At 37.8% G+C, this 23,575-nt stretch overlaps 1 protein-coding gene across 1 annotated transcript in view; it reads left to right on the top strand.

Moving 5' to 3' along the window:
• The window catches only part of LOC104616303, a gene marked incomplete at its 5' end in the record, with an annotated part of 59,288 nt that extends 40,393 nt beyond the window's left edge, over positions 1–18,895 (top strand). Inside the window, 6 exons of the mRNA XM_010290675.1 lie at positions 2,350–2,401; positions 5,606–5,717; positions 10,752–10,835; positions 12,385–12,508; positions 17,341–17,431; positions 18,562–18,895. Coding sequence (XP_010288977.1) covers positions 2,350–2,401; positions 5,606–5,717; positions 10,752–10,835; positions 12,385–12,508; positions 17,341–17,431; positions 18,562–18,636 — 538 coding nt within the window. The remainder of the gene's footprint in view (positions 1–2,349; positions 2,402–5,605; positions 5,718–10,751; positions 10,836–12,384; positions 12,509–17,340; positions 17,432–18,561) is intronic.
• Between the last annotated feature and the right edge of the window lie 4,680 nt (positions 18,896–23,575).

Here is a 23,575-nt window from a genome sequence, read left to right on the forward strand (position 1 = left end):
ATAGAGCAGTGTGATTAAGGTAACGACTACAGCATCCCTTTTCAAAGACTTTATTAAAACACCTTGTCTAACCACTATTTCAGGGAAATCACTTCTAATGAATAGGGCAAGACTCTCTAATCTATGCTATGTCATACCATCTGTGCTGCCACTGGTATGTGTCCACATTACCAAGGCACTGAATCCCAGCTAAAACAGTCTGCTGAGAAGCAGAGATTACTAGTGTGAGTTTAGTACCTCAACAAGCACAGTTACATGGATTTTAGTCTGTGTGGAGCACAAACAGAGAGAATTCATACATGGAGAACGCATGAAGCCCATTTTAGCCAGGATTAATTTGGGTAAATATACTATGTGGTCAGCTTTCCACAGCATTTGTTTTGAAGGGACTGCTTAACACACTCGTTAATTCCTAGTCTGATTTAATGTATGCTCTTTATCGTTTCTTTCCCCTGCAATACTGTATGGAGCTCTGATGTGCCTTGCATGTGTGCCACCCATGGCAGAAAGAAGGGTGAGAAGCTGTGCTAGGATGAGGAGAGCAGAACTGTTTCTTTCAGAAATACTGAGCTGGATAGATGGCTTTAATGGTAGTAAAGCCTGGCAACCTGATACTGAGAATAAACAAGAGTCTAATCGCAGTGCTGATTTACTGCAAATCTGTGATCATCCTAGTGACTTAAGTCCCTAAATTACCTATGTATCAAAGAGATAAAATGGGATCTGCAGTACCCAGCATCTTAAAAAAAGCAAAGTGAGCCAGTGAAAATGCTAGAGAAAGGTGCAATTTAATCTGAAACAGTTAATCTAATAAGCAAAGTAATATTAAACAAGTATTAAAACAAACCATGGTTCAGGTTGGAATTGTTTCTCTGCTTTCTTTAAGGTAAATAAAACAACAGCAACAAAAATCCTTAAGCTAACAAAAATCCTAAAGTTATTCTATCAAACGTGTTGCATGACTGGCATTGGTATACAAAATATTAGGAAGGAGAACGTAAAGATTTAGTTTATACTTTTGCACATTTTGAAACAAATTCATTTTTTTGTCAAAAGTCACAGTACCTTTTGCATGTTTTGCCTTTTTAACTTGTTGTACATGATGCTCAGTTTTGTTAATTTATGAAAACATAAGTAATTTGCTAGATATTTCCCAGTATTTGTAAATCTGCAATATAGGAACAATCCAAGCTACAAAACGCTATGTGCTCTACTGTTTTGAAGATGGCTTTAACAGTTTGTTTGTGAATTTCCATTTCCAGCACCTGGCCTCACTGGAATTGTTGGAGGGCGCCCCAGAGTGTAAGTTAATTCCTGATCATTAACTTGGTGTAATGTGTCATGGTAGTGTTCCTACCACTCGCCATCACAAGATTCCCCACCTTGAATCAGAAGCAACTGAAGTCTTTGCGTTGCACACTATGCTTAATAACTGATAACAAGATAACAGTGAGTGCTACGAGATGTGTATGTGCATGGTAAAATTCCTTATTGAATTCTTTAATATGAGTTATGTAAGTCTCTGATCAGCTCATAACAATGTCTTTGCTTAATGAGCTGTAGGGAGGACTTTAAATGTGACTTTATAGCAGGGCAATAGCTCAAGCATGTGCTAATACATGCAGATTACTGGACCAGATTTCTCTTGTATCTGTTAATTTGGAATATGGGCACAGCCTGTTTATGTCTGTACCAGCCCACTTCACCTAGAAATGTGAGGTCAAGTGTCCCAGAACGTCCCACAAAATGTTAGCATAAACCTATTATGTGAGCAAGCTGAACAGAATAATGTTGAGCATATTTTTAAAAAATCCTGGTTTGATTCAATATTTTTCTAGCTATGTCTCAAATCTGCAGGTAATTTATATGCTCACCTTTTCATACGTATTCTTAAGAGCATCTAAAACTTTCCTGTCCCTAAGCAAATACTTCGCTATGTCTGTCTTGCACACAGAGATGGGGGAAGAAACTGTATCTACATTTCCAGTAGCTCTGTGTAACTAGCCTAGGTATCAATGTGGGGCTAATCATAGTGCAATAGACTTCAATGTCATGAAGTGCCTAATTTTTTAAGACAGTATTTTTGCTATTTTGGCTAGTCACCTCCCAAAATTTTCTTTTCTTTTTTTTTTTTTAACAAAATCTTACTTTCTTAATAATGAAGTTTAAGGGATTTCTGCGCTTCTCAGGCTTTCCAAAATTGTTTGGAAAACGATTGTTAATCATAGCTAAATAGCTTTTAATTTCTCAAGTGTTTGTCTGGTGTATGAGTAGTCAAAAGATGTATGATCTGACGTTTTCGTTAATTTATGGTTAAATGCATTTATGCTTGTTGTTTTGTGTGTCTAGGTCTCCAGTTTTGAAGCCATTTTTCTTCTATTATCCCAAAAGCAGTGTGCAGGTAAGACTTACTGCTTAAAGCCTGCTCTGTTCTCTTTGAAGTAATTTGAAAAATTCTGCTGACTCTGGCATTTTTCAGTGACTTTGAGTCCTAAAACTGCAAAGTATTCTGGTAACTTTGATTAAAAAATATTTTCCCAGAGACTAATGTTATTCACACAGTGTTTTACAACAGTTGAACTTGCCAACCTTTCTTTTTAATTGCTGTGAATTTGAAATATCTTGCATCAAAACTGAACTGTTCTTTTCAGGTTCCTAGACTTGTAGGTTTGAATTCTTTTTACTGCATTTGCAAAGAGTGCATATGAGAACTACATGTTTTCTGAAAGTTAATGGTCTGTCTTTAAAGAGAAGGCAATTGGGTGTTCAGAGTCTTGAACATTTTGGGGGGCCATCTACTTTTTTTGTATATGGTAATAGTTATTTCCAGTAAAATCAGTAAATTTCCTCTGATTCACACAGGTTTTACCTTACTGGGCCTTTTCCTTCCAAATACCCTGTCTGTAAAAATGGGAGTAGTAATTTTTGCTCTTACCTATATTGCAAAAACTGTAAAATTATGAAAGCCTGTGAGACCTATTGAGATGAGTATCATGGAGAAGCCTGTGAATGAGATCTACCTCTGTGGCCCTATTTAGTTCATCACAGTAACTTCTTTCAGTCTGAGAAGTTACGGTTCAGACGACTAGGCAGTCCTATGTGAGAAATTACAGTGTAAGATGAAATGTCTTGCCAGAGCCCTACTTCTTCTCCATTATGCATGCACCTCTGGGTAGATTGAAATCTTGAAGATAAACTTGAAGAAACCGTTTTTACTGAAAATGTGGAATGTTTGGATTTATAAACATTGGTCTCTGCTTTTCTCAATGCCATTGGATACTTAATTTATCCTTTGGAGACTGCAGACAAAACCGCGTATATACCTTTCTTTTTCTAAGGATTTTAACTGACTTGTAGTTATTGCATCCATCTCACACCAAGGCATCCTAATAATGATGCTTCTCACTTGGTAAGAGCTTTCTCACTCATTCACTGTCAAGGAAGTGGCCGAAGGCCAGATTGTTGGTCTGTGCTAGACCACAAGCATTGTGACAGGCTTCTGCTTAGGGTGGTGAAGGGAAGCCTTAGGAGCACAGGCAGCAAGTGAAGCAGGGGGGAAACAAACAAATAAAACCCAATTTATTAAAAAAACAACTTTGTAAAACAATTATCAGTAATCAGCTTAAGCCTTTTAAGCATTTCAGAAAGGAACTGTTTCATTTTCTTTTTTAACAGGTATGCAATGCTTAGCATAAATAAGCCTAATGTTACATTTTTCTTTGAGTGGTAGTCTGCATTAGTGGGAAATAATTTAAGATCAATTTTACAGAGGAGATGCTATTTAGTTATTAAAACTAAATTTATAACTGTGCATAGTGGAAAAGCATTAACCCCCCCCCACCTTTCTTCTTGTTTAAAGAAGTTCAGGTACTTATTTTTTATTGTCACTTAACATTTTGCTTTATACAAATGGCTTGTCTTTGCCAAGTTTAATATGAAATTATTATCATTACAGAAGTTTAGCCTACCACTGTTTGTTCATCAAATTAAATGCAAACTTATTAATTAACACAGTGCTCCAGTCTTGGTAAAATGCTGTTGAGATTAAATCGTAACCTGATTTAGCAGGGGAAGAAAGCAGTGTCTCATCTACTCTTTTCAATCCAGAAAATCAAAATCTTTGTTCTACGTAACTAATCTGGTGAATGCACTGATATGCTATTAACACAATGCCATGTGACCTATCACTGTTGTGCTGCAGTAATATTAAAGGTTATGTAAAAGTATGGTGTGATTCAAGTCCTGGATTCCAAGTTTTAGCCACGTATTAACAACGTGGTCTAGCTAGAGATTACAGGGTAAGTAAGGTATGAATTAACTACTTTTCTAGACTGGAAGTTCAGTTACAAAGAGTCTAGCTGCTCTAGTTCAGCATTTGACCTAAACTCAAAAACACTCCGTAAGGAGATTTTCAGATATGTTAACATTGCCACAGTGGGTTCTTTTGTTTTGTGTTTGATAACACCTTTCTGAGTGTCAGTTTGGATTCAATATCTCATTTATTGTTTCCACTGCTCTTACACAATTGTCCCAATTGTATCTTGGATGACCAGTGGTTTTACAGTGCAAACAGTAGCTATTTTCCATATGTGCTTTTTCGTGTTGAAGAAGTAACCTAAAATTTTACCTAGGGAGAAAAATTCTAGCAAACCTACTGAAGGCAAGAACAGCTTTTCTGAAATACTTTTTAAAAATCTTCCTCTTGCCTAAGCATTGGAGGCCTTTATCACTATTAGCTATTCTCTAAGAACAATCTTAAGACAGAGGGCTAAGATGAGTAGAATTATCTTGCATTTGCTGGCAACCGATAACTGCTGCAGCTAAGTTGGTGTATGTTGTTTTGTTGTGGCAGTGCAACCTGGTTGTATGTCTGAGGCTAGTACTGGGAGTCCTCCAATGCAGACGAAATGGATGCAGTTGATATTCCTACATGAATATGCTATATGGAACCTTTGGTTACATTTTAAGTGAACAGCCTAATCAGCTAATGAAATCGTACACTTGACTACATGTATTTTTTCAGATTTCTTGAGCGGGTAGGGAGAGTTCATCATGCAAGATGAACAGCATTGCATTTTTTTATTTCATATTTTCATCTCAACATAAACCCCAAATATCCAATATTAATTTATTTTTCATACGTTGCTCTTACAAAACTTATTTGAAGATGAATTTAGGATCCAAAGAGAAGTTTGTCATTAATACGAACAGTGGCATTAATAAGAAAAGGGGGTTATATCATGGAAGAGCTGGAAGCTTTCAGGTTTTGGGATCCAGCTGTCAAGAGCTGTGATGCAAAATTCCATGTAGTGCTGCTGTATATAGAAAGAGAGAGATTTATCTTCCTTTAAAACATACCCAACTGGATAGAGCATTTCCTTTGATTTTTGTGCTTTTTTTTTCCCCCCATACAAAGATTTCTTTTAAGGATATAATGGACCATTATTCTTACTTTGACTTTTTAAGGGGGAGGGAGAGAACCTTATACATAAAGCTGTTACTGAAAATAAGCCAGATCAATACTTAATTAGAAATATGCTTTATTTATTCACACGTTGCACTGAATTTCTAATTTGACAATTTGAAAATGGTTATTTTTTCACAGACCAACCTATTTTTAAATGGACAGCATGTTGAGACATTTGAGGAGGATCTCACGTTTACATCAGATGAGGTTGTTTCGTTTGATCCACCTAAGATTAGCAGTGAATTGAAAGGTACGTTCATCTTTTTATTTGTGAATGTGTCATTTGCTGTCTTCATCCTGGAAAATCATGTGCTAGATTTTGTCCGTGAAATACATTTTACGTCTTTATGCTATACATTTTTAAGCCTGTTGGGAAACACTTAATCTATTTCCCTTGGAAGGCAGGAGGTTAGCATCACACAGTATCAAATGTGTTGGAGACTATAACAAGTATGTAAGCAAACTGTTATTCAAAAAAAACCCAAAGCCTTAGACACAACTGAAGACAGTTGAATGCTGGCTTGAAATTGAAACGTGCTTTCAGAGTGTACTGCAATCTTTGTTAATCCTGGAAATAGTTCGTTTTACCCTATATCAAAATAGTTGTGCTCAGAATGGAGGACAGACTTACAGAATGCTTAGCATTTAAATAATTAAAATTTAGCCCTATTCCGTACAGCAGCCTTCACAAAATGAACAAGAATGGGATCAACTTGGAACTGGTGACTTTTAAAGAAAACACACTAGGCTAATGATCCAGCATGGTCATTCCTGTGTTGCTGTTAGACTTGTCTAACCAAACTCTCTGAAGAAAGAAAAGAAACTTGAGAAGCGCAAACCAGTGAGCTGAATGGAGCAGATCAGGATGTCTGCAATGAAAAGGAAGTTGATTGGAGTTGTTCATACAAGCTAGGTACTAGGTTACGGATTATTGAAAGTGCTAGACATCTGAAAATTTTTATATTCTTCCTAATGGCAGAACTATATACAGTATTTCTTAACATGTAGCACACTTCATAATTCCCTTTTGGCCCAAACAGAATCTTTATTACCTTATTCCTGCTCACCAGAGAAATGAGAGGATTAATTTAAAGCTGTGGATAGATATTTTCAAATCTAAATCAGGTGACTGTACTTAAAAATTACTTGTTAGAAATAATTCTAAAAATAATACTAATGCTGAAAGAGTAATTCAGGTATTCAAGTCCTGTATACTCAAAAAATTAAAGCTATGAAGGCACCAATATGTTAAAATTTAATCTGGATTCCAGGTATAGGTGAGTAGTATTTCTCAAAACTAGTAACAGGATAGTATAACAGCTAATTATAAGTTAGTAGGGAATGTTCTGTATTGCGTAGAGAAGTTTTGAAATACACATGTAACTGTGTCTGTTGCTGTTTGAAAGTCACTGATACTGGATGCCTGACTGCCATGCATGAGTTCATTTTCCCCATCTATTCAAATATCTCTTCAATGTCTTGATTTATGTGTTGCACAGAAACAAGTTAAACTGTTAAGTATGTTTTCAGCTCTTATGTGTGCTGCAAATCTAATGTCATAGCAGAATCTCTCTGACACCTGGGAGTTTCAGGGAGTGCAGTGGGGGATTCACACTGTCAGACTGGGTGAGCTAAGGAATAGGAAGTAATTGTTCTGTTTACTGAAGGGGTTAGCAAAGGTCCTGGTATTTTTTTTTTTCCCAAGGTGATTGAAGTGCTAAATATTGGAGAAACAAAAAGCTGTTAGACTCCCTGTTGCATTCTTATAGTTTGAGAAAACTTTCTGAGGTGCCTGATATCAACATTTAAGTACTGAATTCTTCAGGCTTTATTCAGGCAAAGCTCTACTTTTGAGGGACAGCAGAGCTCCTCTGTTTGTTTCCCCTGGGAACAATCTCTCAAACTTTTGCCCTTAGCTGTAAATAGAATGTTTTCTGTATGTGACTAAATACTTACCTACTTCTGTAGACATGGACAACATGGATGAGAAATAGGCAAATTACACTGTAAAAGGAGTAACTTCTGCTAAAACATCTTCTGTCAGCATTTAGCAAGGAGGGAAGTATTTTCTTAGTTTTATGGTTATCTCAAGTGTGCGGGACTGTTAGTTGTCTTTGAATAGATAAGAGAAATATGCGAAAATGGATTTCAAAAATGCTGCTAGATGTGGTTCTGGGAGGATGGAATTTGCATCTACCATTTGCCCTAGCTTTGAAGGGGATTCTTTTGTATATTTAAGATGTTTATTAAATGAAAACAATTTCCTGATAAACAAATCATGAAGGATAGATCAATTAGGGTAATAATAAATGAGAACACCAGCACAGTCTTGAACTGGTTTTGTTTAAAGGGAGACTGTCAAGGACTGTCTGTGTAAAATGTTGTCTGATGGAGAAGACTTCTTAAAGAGTTTAAATATTGTTATACATCAACCTTTGAAGAAACACCACTTTTTTTTTCCCTTGAATTGTGTATGGAATAAAATTATAAAAAGTAAGCCAATGTCTGTGTTGTATGAAATGTGGTAGTCTTATCCAAAACAATGAGCTTGAGGTGAACTTTGTCAGATCTTCTCTCAATGGAGATGCTTAATCAAAAAATAATATCCCCCAATGAAATAAATACACGCTTTAATCTTTTCTGCTGAGGTTCATGGCACACTCCTGCTTGCATTTTTCGTGGAAGTGAACACAGAAAAGACTGTGAGCATCAGGCTCAAAACGAACATCCTCTGTTGACTCTTTCACTGTATGCTTTCACCATTTCAAATTTCATGCTACCATGACTTATTACCAGTGAAGGACTGTTGTGCCAGTCTAAGCTATAATCGCTCTTTCAGGTTGCTGTCAAAGATGAGCTGATACATGTTTATAAAATTCAAGTCTTAATTAAAGCATTTTAACATTGATACGTTGTTGTCTGGGGTGTGGGTAGATGTTCTCTTTCTGATCCAGCTGTGCCAGTAGGAGAGGTTGCTGTGGTGAGCCCCCACGTTTGTTAGTTTTCCCTGTTATTGCCATGCAGATGTGCCAGCAAAGCTACTCTTGTAAGTGTTGCCTGATCTGTTTCAACCAAATAAATACCATGAACTAAGATACACTATACAAATTAAGTGTCACGTTGTAGTGAGGCATTTTTGACATCCACAGTATCTCTCACCCTATACCCAAATGAACTGTTGGATTCTGTCCAGCTGCCCCTGCCACAGACTTGCAGCCTCCCTTTCCAATAGGGACAGTGAAAACTGCAGCCGGTAGGACTTGGGCATAGTTTCTCTCTTTTGCTAAAGCTCTTTAGGTCAGCCTGGCTCATGTCTGAGGAGTCAGCAATTCTGTGTGGGCAGGAAGGAGTTGAAGGGAATGACTATTTGGCTAGGACTGGGTTTACCCAGTCACCTGACAGTTACAGAGTGCATATCTATCCATGCCTTAATAGTAGGTGCATTTTAATTTAAATAATTCTCGAACTTACTACAGTGTTAATTTTGTTTTTAAGTATAACTTAAACATTGTGTCTTGAGGGTGAATGTAAGTTGGTGTAGTTACACTTCTTAATACAGTCTGCCTTTGGCCAGCATTTAGAGCATAACATCTTTAGTACTGTGTCTTTTACTTCCTAAAATTAAAATCAAAACCACAGAAACACCACAATAGTTTGATATCCTCAGCAGAAGCAGTAACAATACAGGAAAGATAGACTGATGTGTTTTCAAATTGCATTGTATTTTGCAGCATGAAGTTTGTCCAACATAATTGATTTGCAAGACTCTCTTCAATTCCTTTAAATTTGACAGTTTTTAACACATTAGATTTGAAATTTTCTGTGGCAAGTATGTGCCCAGGGCTGAGTTGTTTGGTGTTTTGTTTGGTTGTTTTTTTTTTTTTTAAAGGAAAAAAAAATTTGGACATCTGTTGGTTGCTTGTGGTGGCTGCTGCCAGCAGTTGTGACAGAAAGCAGTGGAGGAAGGCTCGTGCTTCCCCGCTTGGAATGTTCTCCCTGCTGGTGTCCAAGGAGCAGGGCGGGGAGAGCTGCCACTTGAGTGCAGAAGGATGAGAAAATTACAGGAAGGGGACAGAGGAGGGGGTAACTGAGGGGTGAGAAGTCTACCTTGAGTCAGGAGCCTAGATGAGTCTGTTAGAGATGCTGGGACTGAAAAGCTAGGGATGCTGGGAGAGCTGATATGGCCATAGGGAAGTTGGATCAGAAGCAAAACTGGCTGGAAATTACTAGATTCTCACTGCCTAAAAACTGGGATATAACCTATGCTTCAAGTTTCAGTATTATGCTGCTGTCAGCAAATAACTGAAACTCAGTGTCAAAGTGAGTGCTTCGCCTCTCACTTTGGGGAACAGAAACTAGGTGGTGACAGCCTACTACTCTTGGTAATCAACCATTGCCAGAGATCTGTGCTGTGTAACTTAACTGTCAACCTCACGTATAAACTGTGTGGATCCCACAAGATTGAATTTCTGGATTTGGGCCAGAGTGGGTTTGCTTTTTTTGCCATGTAGGTGGATAAAAATAATAAGAACTTTGTTCATGAAGTGCAACAATCATTATGTTCCTAAAGGCTTGAAAGTCCAATACTCAGACATGGACAAGTTAAAAAATTAGGATTGGCTTCCTATAGAGCATGCATTTATGACCATTTATGAACTTTACTTGTATAATACTAAGATATTTACAAAATTAGTAATTTGAAAAAGAAATCTTGGATTTCTTCTATGCAGCTGAATAAGTAACTTAGTGCGTATGAAAGTGAGACACACATGTTGTCTTGAAAAAGGATGTTAAATTGTGACTGTTTTCTATAGACATGATCAGAATAAACAGACATTACAGAATTACCAGGACAGTAGCAACTACATGTATTTTCCACCTGCACTGGAAGCAGAGACACCTGTGTGTTAAAGGAACAAAAGTTGTCAGCTAGTCAAGAAATGACAAGTAGCTGCTATGCCTCCTTCAGAGATACCATATTGCTAAGACCAAGATTAATTTTCATATTCAAGAGTGGTGGAAGAGGGGATGCCTGGCACAGCATTCAGCTGTAAAAAGGTAAATGGGATTTGGGAGATGGAGCAGGAGACATCAATTTTGTAATTTTGGCCCCCAGCCTCACCTCTTGTTCCCTAAGTGTTCCTGTGGTGAGAAAGCTTTAGAAATGTTTTCAGGAGCACTATAATCAATGCAGAAAGTATACACTTAGAATTACAGTTACTTCTTTAAAATGTACTATTATTTGTAGCTGCCATTAAAATGTGTTCATTTTTATACTGTATAGATCTGCCAAGTGGTCCACATACTTATCGCTTGGAAGATCTTGCCTATACTAGAAGTGGAGACAAAGGCAACTCTGCAAACATAGGTATTTTTCTTTTTCTTGCTTTCTGAAGTGATGTAAAATTTTCACATAAGAGTTACATATCAAATGCTCTTCTTAATTTTCTTTTACATTTCTCACAACACTTGATTTTGTTTTTTTAATTGTGTCTGTGCTGAAAGAAAAAATAATCCATGTAAAACAAGGATTTCACTAATGAAGTATCTGTAGTTTTCTGTTTAGCAGCTGTTGAAATCTGAGGTACTACGAGAAGATACTTGCATGTCATACTATAAAGAAAGATCTTTGTTTAGGGTTGCAAAGTTGAGCTCTCCAAAGTTAAGAAATGCCTTTTTTAAGGTTCCTTTACTCATTAGTAGCTACTCCTTCCTGTGTATGTGTTGTCTGATTATGTATAATATTTCCATACATGGATTTTGTAACATGTATATGGCTAAAATATTGGCAATGTTAGGAAATACCAAAGCTGTTCTTGCATGTAAGAGAATGTTTTTATTATATTGTTAGTCCAAATGGTGTATTTCGGTGTGCAGTCTCTTTACATTGATTGTGCTGCTTCTTGCATTGTTTAATGACTCCTTCTATTCCTTACTTCTGCATGCAACAATTGGCTCTCTTGTTGGAAGATGAGAGCGTGTGGTGTTCAAAGCTCAGTATGAATTAAAGGTGCGTTTGGGATTTGATTTGCTATTAGCTGTCATGCTAAAACTGATGAATTTTTATTTAGGAATATAGCATTCTTGTCCTTGTTTGTGAAACTGTTTTTTGTGTTGAAGAATGAAGGAATGTTGATTTCTTTTTTCTTTTTTCTTTTTTTTTTTTCTTTCCCCATGGTTAACCATGGTTGCAATGTAGCATTGCCAAATCATGAATGATGCATGGCTAATAGACCTCCTCAGATATAAAGACACCACTGCTTTATTAAGGAACAACAAGAACAACAAAAAACCTGACCTCTAAGATTAGTTTAGCTTTGAAGTCCACAGATAAAAAGATCCCTGTGACACAGATCTGCTTTCCTGATCCTGCTGTGGAACCTCAGCTTCAGCATAAAGTTACCTGAAGCTTATGAAAGCATATTTACAGCAATAAAAATGTAATTGTGATTTTTCACACATCAGGATCTCATGCAAAGAGTGGGGCAAGGACCTTCAGTCACCGATTGTGCCTTGTTATGGTTAATTGTGATTACTTGTCTGTCTTGCAAACCATTTAGGGGAAGAGAACTGCCCGTGCGTTGTTTGTTGTGATGACGATGATGTTGTTCTTTAGGTGTCTTTCAGTGACAGGGACTGTTTGCATCCAGAAAAAGACCAATAATTACTTCATCTGGGAGCGTTCTTTCATGTCATGCTCCACGTTGCCTCTACTGACAGAGGGAAAGCTGTCATGCTATTGTTTTTTATTCAGGACCTCATTAAAGAGGTGGTGGTGTTTAACCACCGACCATATGTACCGGGGATCCATTGTACAGTTTCAGTTAAGAGCAGGATCTCAAATTGGTTTTGAAAGGATAAATACAAATTGGTTTTAACAGCTCCTATTCCAACTAACAGCAGTTAATACCTAACAGGTGTGATAGCACGGCATCCCCTCTACTATCCATACCTAAAGAAAACTTTAACTGCTCAAGCCCTGGAGGATTACTTCCAACACCTTTTAGAGCAAGAAAAACCTGAAGAAGAACTAGTAACAAGGTGAGTACCTGGGTGCTTGGTCCACAGTTGTACACTAGATACGTGATGATACCAGAAGTTATCTCAAAGTATGTTAACATAAATATTGCAAAGCTGTGTGTTTTGTCTTCAATATTTTTTATCTATCTTTCTTTGCCTTTTTAAATAACAGCTTGAGCAATAGTCACTGAAAAAGAACATGAACTTGGGCCTCTCCTGAAGCTGGACAAAGGCAGTGAAGGCCTTCTATTTAGTGAAGGCATTTAAATTCCCAGAATTAGCTTATTAGTGTTGGGGCTATTTCTTTGTTTTGCTCCAGTACAGAATGTCTACAACATAGAAATAACTTCTAATGTCCTTTGAGAAATGTATTTTTCCATTGTTTTCTGAACCATTTGGAGACTGCAGGAGCCTTAGTAACTGAAGCTTCCCAAGCCTCAGAGAAGCTGCAAAACTGGGAGTTTGAAATCCCTAAACCACCTGGAGGACATTCACACAGCCCACTCACTGGAGCCCAAGCTTACCTGATCATCCATCAGAAACATGCCTCATCTTACCCCTATTTCTGCAAAGCATTTTTATCTTTATGAAGTTCACTCACTTTAGAGAAAGTATTCCTTCGAGTACCCCACTCTCACAGACTTTCTTGCCATATATACCAAGCCAGAATTAAAGAAAAAAAGACAGCTGATTTCCCTTTTTAAAATATGAAAGAGAATATATCTTAAGCAGGACACTTTTACCTGGTATTCATCTACAAAAGAATATCCTCTGGCAGCAGACAGCATACCTAACGTATTTGTTTTCATGGTACTTTGGCTGATGCTCAGGGTCCTTCTGGGGGACTGGCAGATGAGACGTACTGTTCTTGTAGCAGGAGGTAATAGGGCTCATTCTCTGAAGGATGTCCAATAAAACAGTCAACAGACTTTAAACCTTTGTCTCTCTTTAAGAACAACAGCAGCATAATATTGCAACAAACCCTTCAGTCTTCTAAAACCTGTTTTGATACCAAGTCAATTATACTGCAAATATGGAGATTCTGCCAAAACATTATATGTTTCCCTGGGTGATGGATAAACTGTTAAGTGTCTTCTTGCTTGTTCAAAGAACTTGAGTCAGAAGGGTGCAGCTCAAAGAGAGTTGGAGGTATTTTAACCCCTGATCTTTGAGTTGTAAGGGCTGTTCTTTGTCTTCATAAGCAGCTCAGTGCAGATCTCACACACTGTTTCATAAGTGCCAACAAATCTGTTTATCTAATAAATTGTGATACCAGGAGATGTAATTGAATTTCCTCCAAAACAGAGCAGAGAAGGGAAGAAATCAAAAATGTCATGCCTCCTAATGATACTTCTAGAAATTGATTCATTGTCATTCCTTAACACTGTTTATGTTCATAAATAAAAGTTGAAATTTGCAGTGTCTGGATGAAGCCAATTTATTTTGATTAATTAGATTATCTGTTCCTGGGTTTGGCTTCCTTTAATGATGTGATAATGGACCTCTGTGAGTGAATTGAAAAACTACTGGGGAAAAAGAATAAATCCTTTTGTGGAAATATTTAGGATTATAAGGATTATGCTCATGTGCTTCAGATTGTGTAGTTTCCTTTTAAATTACTTGTTTATTTTTTAGTTTTAACTGTCATAAAAAGAGCTGTCTTTCTTAATTTTCCTTCATTTCCTTCATTTCAGTTAAGGTGGTTAAAAAATATGTATTAGTTTTGCTACTGAAAACATACAAACCGTGGCTCTGCCTCACTACAGAACAAGAGACTGTTGGCCAGTTGCCTTTCATTCTTTTCTATTAAAGCTATTAAATAGGCTTACTAAACAGAGAAAAGGTGGGATTATTTTGGTAGAGAAAAACTGAAAACTCAAACTTCCAGATTTTCAGGTAACATAGTAACAAAAGATGGCCTCTATGGAGGTAATACTAGGTTATCTGTGGAGCGTTTTGTATACAAAAGTATAAGTTGAGATCTGATAATCTTAGATAATGGAGTAAGAAACTTTGCATTTTGTGGTATTAGGTCAGTCATTTAAGAAGTAGAGTAAAATTTTATGCTCTGAGAATTTGCTGGTTTCATACTCTGAAATACGGTTATCTTTATATTTTGAGGGCATTCCAATGCTCAGAAATAAAAATATGACAGCTGATTTCTTCTAATGGGGTATTTTTACTAAGAGCTGGAGAACAAGAAATGTGGATAGTGATGCTTCTAGATTGCTTTTTTGTATGTATTTTTTTCCCCACCATAATAAATATACATCTTGTATACCTCATATGCAAAAACACCTCTTTAAGCCTATGGATTCAGTTTCTGCTTTCCTCTGATGGGAGAAATCTTTTTCTTAATTTAAATGCATTAAATAATTTTTGTACCATCATTATTTCCATGCATTTTAACAGGAAATTCACAGAGAAACCTGACTTCTTTGAATATGTACAGACAGCACTCTAAAGGAAGTAGTTAAGCAGGCACCCCATTGTGCATAAGCATAGAAGATCAGCTAGAACAGTGAATTTTCCTTGTTTTATTGGTTTCTGTCACAGACTTAGTATTCTTTGAAGGGTTTATTTGTTTTCTGTGCTTTTTAAAAGCAGCTCTTAAAACTTTTGATAAATGGTACAATTAGTTGATATTTTTTCTTCCTTTAGATCGCAGTTAATAAAGCTTAAATTGTTTAATCATGGTGGGTAAATGCATGCCAACATTTTAGTTAACGTATTGTTGCGGCTTAAGACTATTATGATGGTTATAGTGGTTTTTCTTACTGTGGGAGTGTATTTTTTGTGTGGAAATATTTTGGATACTCAGATGCTTCAAACAGGCCTTAAAATACTGAAAATGCTGACCTTTGTATATTATTTTGTAATCTTAGTTTTAGCTAGAGTATCTCACTGTATTTCCTCAGAGTACTTGAAGTGAACGTGCCATTCTGTAATGTTCCAAATTAAGATCTGTTGCTTGTATTACATACTCCCTCTGCCAGAATTACTGCAGAAAGTGAAATTAAATTCCTCTATTCTTTTTGACATTTGCTTCTGCTTTTGTATGCTTTTCAGTTTCTCTCCTGATTTGTTTAAATGATTGATTTTCATGAAACTTCTTTTGAGAGCTGAGGTATTAGCTTCTGGAATACATATTCCGTTAGCCTAGTTCTTGTGGAGAGATCTGCCAATTGTGAAATCGCTTGTTGCCTGGAAGTCTTTGCCAGTTTTTCAGAGTAAAATTTACAGTGTAGTGTTTTGGTAGACCTCTAGCTCTCATGGTATATGGTTACTGGTAATCTGTATCGCATTTTTTAGTTGGAAATTTTGTGGGGTCCTCTGATCCTTCTATGTAGTTGATTATGCTAGTAAATTTAGTAAATTATGTAGATGACTTATTGTGGAAATTGCTTTATTCTTCACATTGCTGTTGTCTAGTAGGGCACTGTTGGATTAATCAAACTTTTCTGCCTTCCTAATGGATTTGCATTTAAGTGTCATAATGCTGCCTGGCATATAGTTTTCAAGGAAACCACAAGATGATCACATCATCTTCCATGAAATGTTTGGGTCATCTCCCCAAGGTACAACGTCATACAGAGCTATGAATATCAGCAACACAATGATAATTTTCACAGTTATGAAAAAGATAAACCTTGTGACAAAAGCGAGTGACAAAATCAGCAGTACAAGAGCACTGCAAGAAATCCCAGCTCTTTCAGAGGGCAGACTTGAAGAATCTGACCCAAACAGATGAAGATCACTAAAGAAAAAGTCATCACTGAAGATGACTAAAGAAATAATAGGTGGTGTTGGAGGAGCATGATTTAAATTGCAGCAGTCAAACATCTGGAGACAGAGCAAGAATTGGATGTCATCTTTCTCTGTTATTCCTCATGTCTTGCTGATGTTCTGATTAAATCCTTTCCGATGGAAAAAAAGGAAAGCTATGAAGTACTCAGACAAAATATTGGAGGCAAGCAAAAACAAAGAAAAACAGGAAGACTACAAGGAAGATGTCAAAACACTGAAAAACTGTGCAAGGAGAGGCAAATGGAAATATGCTATAGACCTATTTATGGAATTTGAAACAACTTTGTGAGGAAACCACAGAGCCATTTGCCAAACTTCTATAAAAGTTTCCAAATTGGAACTGTACCAGTCAAAAGCAAGGATGGAAAAATGCTTACAGTGGCAATGGAACAGAAAAATAGGTCTATCACACTAAAATAAAATTTTATCTGAACAAAGTACATGCCTCCAAGAAAGCGTTGAAATATAGCTCTACTTTTAATTTGTTATAAAATTATCTGTAGCTGGTTGTAAGAGTTTGATCTAGTGACTCATAGTTATTTCTTAGTAATAAAGAGGATGCCTTCCCAATTAGCTGGCAGCCTTTGTTAGCAAAAGTGAGTTCCAGGAATTAAGCGACTGTATTTTTCAGTATCGGAACTAGAATAAGAATTAAGAATACTTCCTTCTGCCCACTGTGTTGTCTGACTTCATATCTTGAACGTCTTGCCTACAGAGCTTTCTATATGGGCTTTAACTCTTACGGAGAAAAAGAAAAGGTAGAAAACGACCTCGTTACAAATGGATTAGTTTTGAAGTTTAATAATAGGAGAATGATTACTTTATGGTCCTCCTTTAAAACTATTAAGGACTGTTGATTTGGAGAAAGAAGAAGGAACAAGAAGGCAAGGAAGGCCATGGGTTAGTCTTCAGTTAGCTTTTGGGCTTGACTCAGCAGTGGGGGATGCCATCACAAGCAAGAAGATTTTGCACACTGTCTTTTGTTTGGTGTTCTGTACAAGTGTTTCAAATCTCGTGAGAAACTATGTGTAGATTTTACTTTACAGATACGAGTTGCCAGGGATCCATGGATTAAATTTTGTTCTGAAGAATTCTCTTGGTGGTGGTGGCATAGCATCCCTAAGAAGTGACCCACAGGCATGTATCAAAGTATTGATTTTAATGCGGTTATCTTTTATAACCATGTACTACACAGTCTCTTTATAACCAGCTTTTGGGCTGGATCTGTAAGGTTTTGGCTTTGACTCTTTAGTTCCTTTCAATTTCCTGTTAATATACATTATCTACTTAATTGTTTTAAGTTTGAAAACAACATAGGGAAGGAGAAAGTTGATTTAGAATACTTGGTGAAAAGGATGTGTATAAGAAACTATGAAAAGAGTCTTCAAATCGGTTATGCTCTTTATGATGTTCTATGTGTGTTTTTAGATGCACCAGCAAAATAGCTTCTCAAAAAGGCTGTCACATTTTGGAGAATGCAAATTTACTAGACAATTGTGATTAAGTGTTGCCTTGTATATACAGGAACCATTAACTGTATGACAACTCCTCTAGCCTAGCCTGTGACTTCTATCGTTAAAATACTGGTAATTAATACAAATCTAAAAGAGAAAAATAGTTGGATAGGAGATCTTTATGTTGATCACATTATGTGAATCTGAAACTAACATTTGTTAGTGTACAGTTTGAGTATTAAATATTTGAATCATCTAAACCTGAAGATGAGATCCCTTAATGTGGTAATCCTATGGCTACAGCAAAGCACAGTTCTGCCACTGTAGCTGAAAAATGCTTACGTGTACAAATAATCTCAGCATAGTCAAAAAGAGTGTTCACAAAATAAGATTATGCTATGTATGAGTTGGATAGCAGAATCGAACAAAAATCGATTTTAACACTAGGTAGCAAATAAAATGAAGAAACTGTTCAATCTATTCAGTGTTAGACGCTTGAAAACTCAACTGTGTAGTTTTCCTTCCTTAATTATATTGAGTCACAAGTGAGCCAAATAAATGGAAAAGGTAAATATAACTTTGGATAATGTACAATCCAAGGTTTGATAAAAGTCACCCAAAATTTTTATATAAGTATATGTAGAGATAAATACTCATAAAACTTACAAACCATACTGAATTCTTACACTAATTATAGGAAAAATACACTATTAAACCATTTTTTAAAACTTTTTTTACAAAGGTGGTATTTTACTCTATTTACTATTTATTTAGACAGTAAAAGGAAATGTTGGTTTGTTTTTTTTCTTACAGGGCAAAGCACTTGGACAGATGCTGTTGGATTTCCAGATTAAAAATGTTCCTGATTTAAAATCATTGATAGAGTAACAGGTGTTTAATACATACACTTTTAACACTGAGTGGCATAAAAACATGCTACAAACAAGAACTGGCTTCTTGAGTGAGATTTTTTTTTTTTTAAGTTGACGAGTAGAAATTAGTGATAGTTATCTCTCAGAGGCTTAGCTATACAGCACAGATCAGCACATGTTTTGGGTAATACCAAACTAATAGCTTTGTCTGTGACTGATAACATTTCCTGTCTAGATGATACATTGGATGAAGAATTAATTTATTTCCTGTAAAATAGAATTAATCAAATTGCAACATAACATTTAATTATGAGACAAGATAATCTTTGTTCTAAGATGGAAATTACCTCCTGTTCAGATCATCTCTCTTTTCCTTCTCTCAATCTTTTATTTGAAAATTAAATGGACAGATGTAAGTTGAGTTCCTGTCAGCTGTGTTTGTCCTGTGCATAGACCGAGGCTGGGTAACCTGCTGTGCATTGCTATGAAGTCAGCACTGTCTAGTACTGGGGAACAGCTTTCCCCGTTGGGCAATAAAGTAATAACTGTTACTGTTACAGAGTGACTGGTAGTAAAAGCTGACCTTTAGTGGTGATCCACCAAACTTCCAGCACTTTGTCCAATTAAGGACAGACTGTATTATTACAATTTCCAGCATCTCTTACTAATTAAGCCATCAGCTGAAAGCACTGACTAGTAGTAAATCGCAGATCTTGGCGTGGGAATAAAGTTGAAGATGAGGACAGGAGAGAGTGCTGTGAGCTAGTCCCCCCGCTCACTCCCTCTCGCGATGCTGCAGCCCTGACAGGGAGGAAGGGGGACCGGGCAGTGGAGGGGTACCTCATATTTTTTTCAGAGCTCTTAAGTTCTTGTTTTGTGCAGCCAAAGCCCGCCTGGATTAAGTTCATTTGACTGTCATTTGCACTGTCCTTCCTTCCACAGAAAGGTCTGTCTCCTGCTGTGAAGGAATACCATGTTGAATGCAGTGTGCTCCATGTCTCTTCTGACTTCCAGTAACCACCTCCCCATCTCACTTTCTCCATCCATCCTTCTTTCTTCCTGCAAAATATGACTAGCATGTTCAAATTAGGATACTCCTAAACTTCTTCACCTGATTAAGCAGAGACCTAAAAGTCCGTATCAATCTTTTCCTTTATTTTGGGAAGACTGTATTAATTGTTTAGTGCTGACATAATGAGATATTACTAATACCAGATAAAATGATGAAAATAGGTCTTTTGTAATCCTTGCTAATGAGGACTATAACAATGAATTGTTCCCACCTCTTCTGTGGTTTTGTTCATTGGAATTGAAGGTATCATAAGTGAATGCTTTATCCATCTAAACATGTCATTCTGTTAGTGAGTCGTAAGAGCTACTTGTGTATACAGCATGGTTCAGTCTAGTTGTCAAAAATGAGTAATCACTTTATTGCAGAAAAATAACCAACTTCGTATCTTTAAAGGGAAAATGGCATGCTGTTTTTATTATGTTTACAGACATCGTTTGTTAGAAAACTGTTGTTAGTAATTTGGAAGCCTATTAGTCTAAAAAAAAAAATACACAAAGGTATAGAGAGGAAATGAAAAAGTGATAGACTTCAGTAGCAAACCTACAAGGATAAAAAGGCTACAGTAAATATTTGCATTTCACTTAATATGCTGCTTAAGTGACTCCGTAAATGTGTATGCAATAATTTTTGAATAAAAGTGAACATTTATAAAGTGTAAATTTGTTTTAGTCATTTATGTTGTTTCTTCTACTGGAAGGGAGTGATACTTAGTTCAAAGGTTCTTTGTTTTGGGATGTTTTTTCTTGCCTGCAATTTCCTGCATTGTCTTGCTGGTTCCCTCCTTCCTTTAGATTTTGTCTGTTTTGTCCCTAGTCTTTGTTAAATACAAAAACTGAAAAAGTAAACGAATCTATTTTCTAGAGAGCTGGTCATTTACAGCTCTGCAGTCGAAACTGTAATTTGCTGAAAAGAATGGTACAGTGTTCGAATGGGTTGGATATGGGAATACAAAGGTGTTGTTTTTAACCTCCGGAATTGCCTTTTTGGATGCTATGAAACCTTTCCTCACAAACATGTTTTCTGTTTCTTTCCGTGCACCAGCTTAAAGCGAGTAGCAATGTTCTCAGATGTTTTCCTTGCAAATTAAGGCCTCCAAAAATCCCTATCCAAAGATTTTATTCTCCTTGACCTCCTTAACGTGTTTTGAATTCATGAACCTGTACTTGCTCCAGCAGTCTCAGCTGACCTGAAAGCTTGTTAAAGCTGCATTTGTTTCTTTATCTACAGTAGAGATTGAGTAACTGAGAAAAGTTTGGTAAAACCTAAATTGTACTCAAAGGTGAGCATGTATGCAGTCAGCATTCAGTCAGTTAACAAGCAGGCAAAACGCATTTGTGTTAAAACAGGTCTGTTCCTCATATAGGCAAGAACTTACCCTTCCAATTGCCGTTCTTTTCTTTTTCCCTGTTGTGTTAAGCTGTGAGAGCAGGATGGAAATAGTAACGCCTAGCATATAAAATAAGGTTCCATGTAATGTACACGAGCTTCAGTGTAGTGGAAACTGGATTGTGCCTTTTACCTGTGAAGTTTTTGTGACATGGCTCATTGGCACTACCAAACGAAGGCTGCATTCTTTTTTTTACTGCATCTTACATAACTCCTAAAGGGGTTTATCATGAAATTATTCTATAGCAGCCAACAGTCCAAACAAAACATTGTCAGTGTTTGCTGACAATGTTTAACATTTCATAGTGATTTTCCCATTGCAATTTCTGTATTAAACTACAAAAGTTACTATAACAAATGTGACCCAAGATAAAGAATATGCCAGAGTCTTAGTTGGAGGCACAAAGTATATTTTCAGTTTAGCCATCTCCGATGAGGCCATTGTCCCACTAAAATACGTTGGGTTTTCTTCCCCTTCAGAGCAGAGGAAAAATAATTGTAAGTATACCTTTTAAATTTTGGTTTCGTCATGGCAGTTGGAAAGTAATAGGAGTGCAGCCCTTAAGGTGTGAAAGCAGAAAACGTTGTGTTGCAGGTTGCCTTTCAAGGATCTGAATGGTCTTGTTCAGAAATGACTTGGATACGTCGCATTAAGTGCTTTGCACACAGTAACACAGCAGCTGCAAGGCAGTGGCGAAGCGTCGCCTGGGTGGTGGATTTCTCTTGCTGCAGCTGGGTACGCGTGTTAGCTGGAGGAGCAACGCCGTTTCTCGGATCTATCTGCTTTGGTTGGGGTTGGGGTTTCCAGACCTGAGAGTGAGCAAGTGGTTTTGGGAGGAGGGGGAGAGGAGGCTCCTTAGTGCCTCAGGTATGAGGAAATGACACTGCAGAAATGCCCCACCTCTCCCCTTACTTCTTTGAAACCCTCCCATGCAGTAAGACACTGAGCCTCCTCATCGCAATTCCTCTTCTTCGGTTTCATCCTGGTTTCCTTTCTGGCTTTACTTGAAATGGAGCCTGCTGCTTTTGGGATTAAAGCTAACTGGCATTAAGAAAGCAAACAAAGGATGCCTCCAAGTAAAAGATCCCGTTGGGAAATGTCTCTTTCTGCCAGGGAGCCCAGCTGAATTCCCCTGCCTCCCTTTGGGCAGGGGAGAGAAACCTGAACTGGGGGCTGAAGCATCTCCAACACAGACTTCAACAAAGACCAGCTTTGGGGAGGGGGGGTCCTGAGATGGCAGCACAGAGCAGGACCAGTGCTTATCTGCGCAGGGCAATGGCGACGGGAACCTTTCTGTGCCAGGACTTTCTGCAGGGTCTTTGATAACCACCTGGCTGTGGTACAGTGCTCCAGCTCTGGACCAGACACTGTGACCATCGCCAAACGGGTGAGACCCTTTATCATGATCAGGGATTTTAATCTTTTATTTTTCCCCTGTCCCTTAAAATAATGCACAACTTAAAAATGAGGAAAGTTCCCCTGCCTCCCCCCTTTTTTTATTTACTAGCATGTGTAAGCAAAAGCTTCAAACCTTCCAAATAGACTTTAATGGCTGGGTTTGATGAGATATTGTTTTAATTAGCCATCAGCCACACATAATTGTATAATCCACAGGGTTCCTACCAGCATCACGAGCCACATCTATAGGGTATTTTCTCTTTTGTAAGTGATGTGATTTGAGGTAGGGGGCTTGAAAGGGCTAAGCCTCTGTTGCGTAAAAATTTGGCTGAGACTCTCCAGAGAAAATCCCAAATGCCTGATCACTCTGCTAAGAGGTGCTGGGGCTCTGGCTTGTAACCAGGGACCAAAGAAGAGGTTACTGTGGGCTTCTCTCTGCATACGAAGCCAGGTGAGGATAATCTTTGGTTCCCTGGGAAGGTGCTCCCTGCTCCAAGCAGGAGGAGATAGGAGGGGGGAACACTTCTCGCTGGCGAGCAGTGAGGTAACCCGCTGCCCTGGAATATTCTCTTCAGTGAGGGTGGGAAACTTGCTGTGGCTCGCTGCTAAGCCTCATCTTTCCTGTGCCCGAGATCCTGCCTGAGGCTTGGTTCAGCATCCGCGGTGCCAGGAGGCTCTCACCTCCTTCACACCCCTGTTGCCATTCCATCCGTGCCAGAGCTGTTCCCCGATGGAAAGAAAAAGGATGGTGAACCTTTTCTCTTTTTGCTGCTGTGACCGAAGGGGTCCTACACCTCCAGTTCTAGTGAGCTCATCTTTAGTCCGTGGGCTCTCAGATTTAAAGTGACTGAAGAGGGAAAAGTAACTTGCTGTTCCAACAGGGTTTGCTTGCGGAGCCAAGCTGTTACACACTAGCGCTCCTTCTTGCTTCCCTTTTTTGTGCTTGGCATCGTCTATGTTGTGGTGGTTGCCTGAGCCTCCACAACCCGCAGGAGGGTAGGTCAGGCGAGTTGGCAGCTTCAGAGCCCGGCTTTGGGCGGGGAAGGGGGAAGATGCTCTAACAAACAACTGCTGCTCCAGCATTGCTTCCTTCCCCCC

The sequence above is a fragment of the Phaethon lepturus genome, unplaced genomic scaffold, assembly GCF_000687285.1.
Source record: "Phaethon lepturus isolate BGI_N335 unplaced genomic scaffold, ASM68728v1 scaffold1987, whole genome shotgun sequence".
In the NCBI taxonomy this organism is placed as follows: domain Eukaryota; kingdom Metazoa; phylum Chordata; class Aves; order Phaethontiformes; family Phaethontidae; genus Phaethon; species Phaethon lepturus.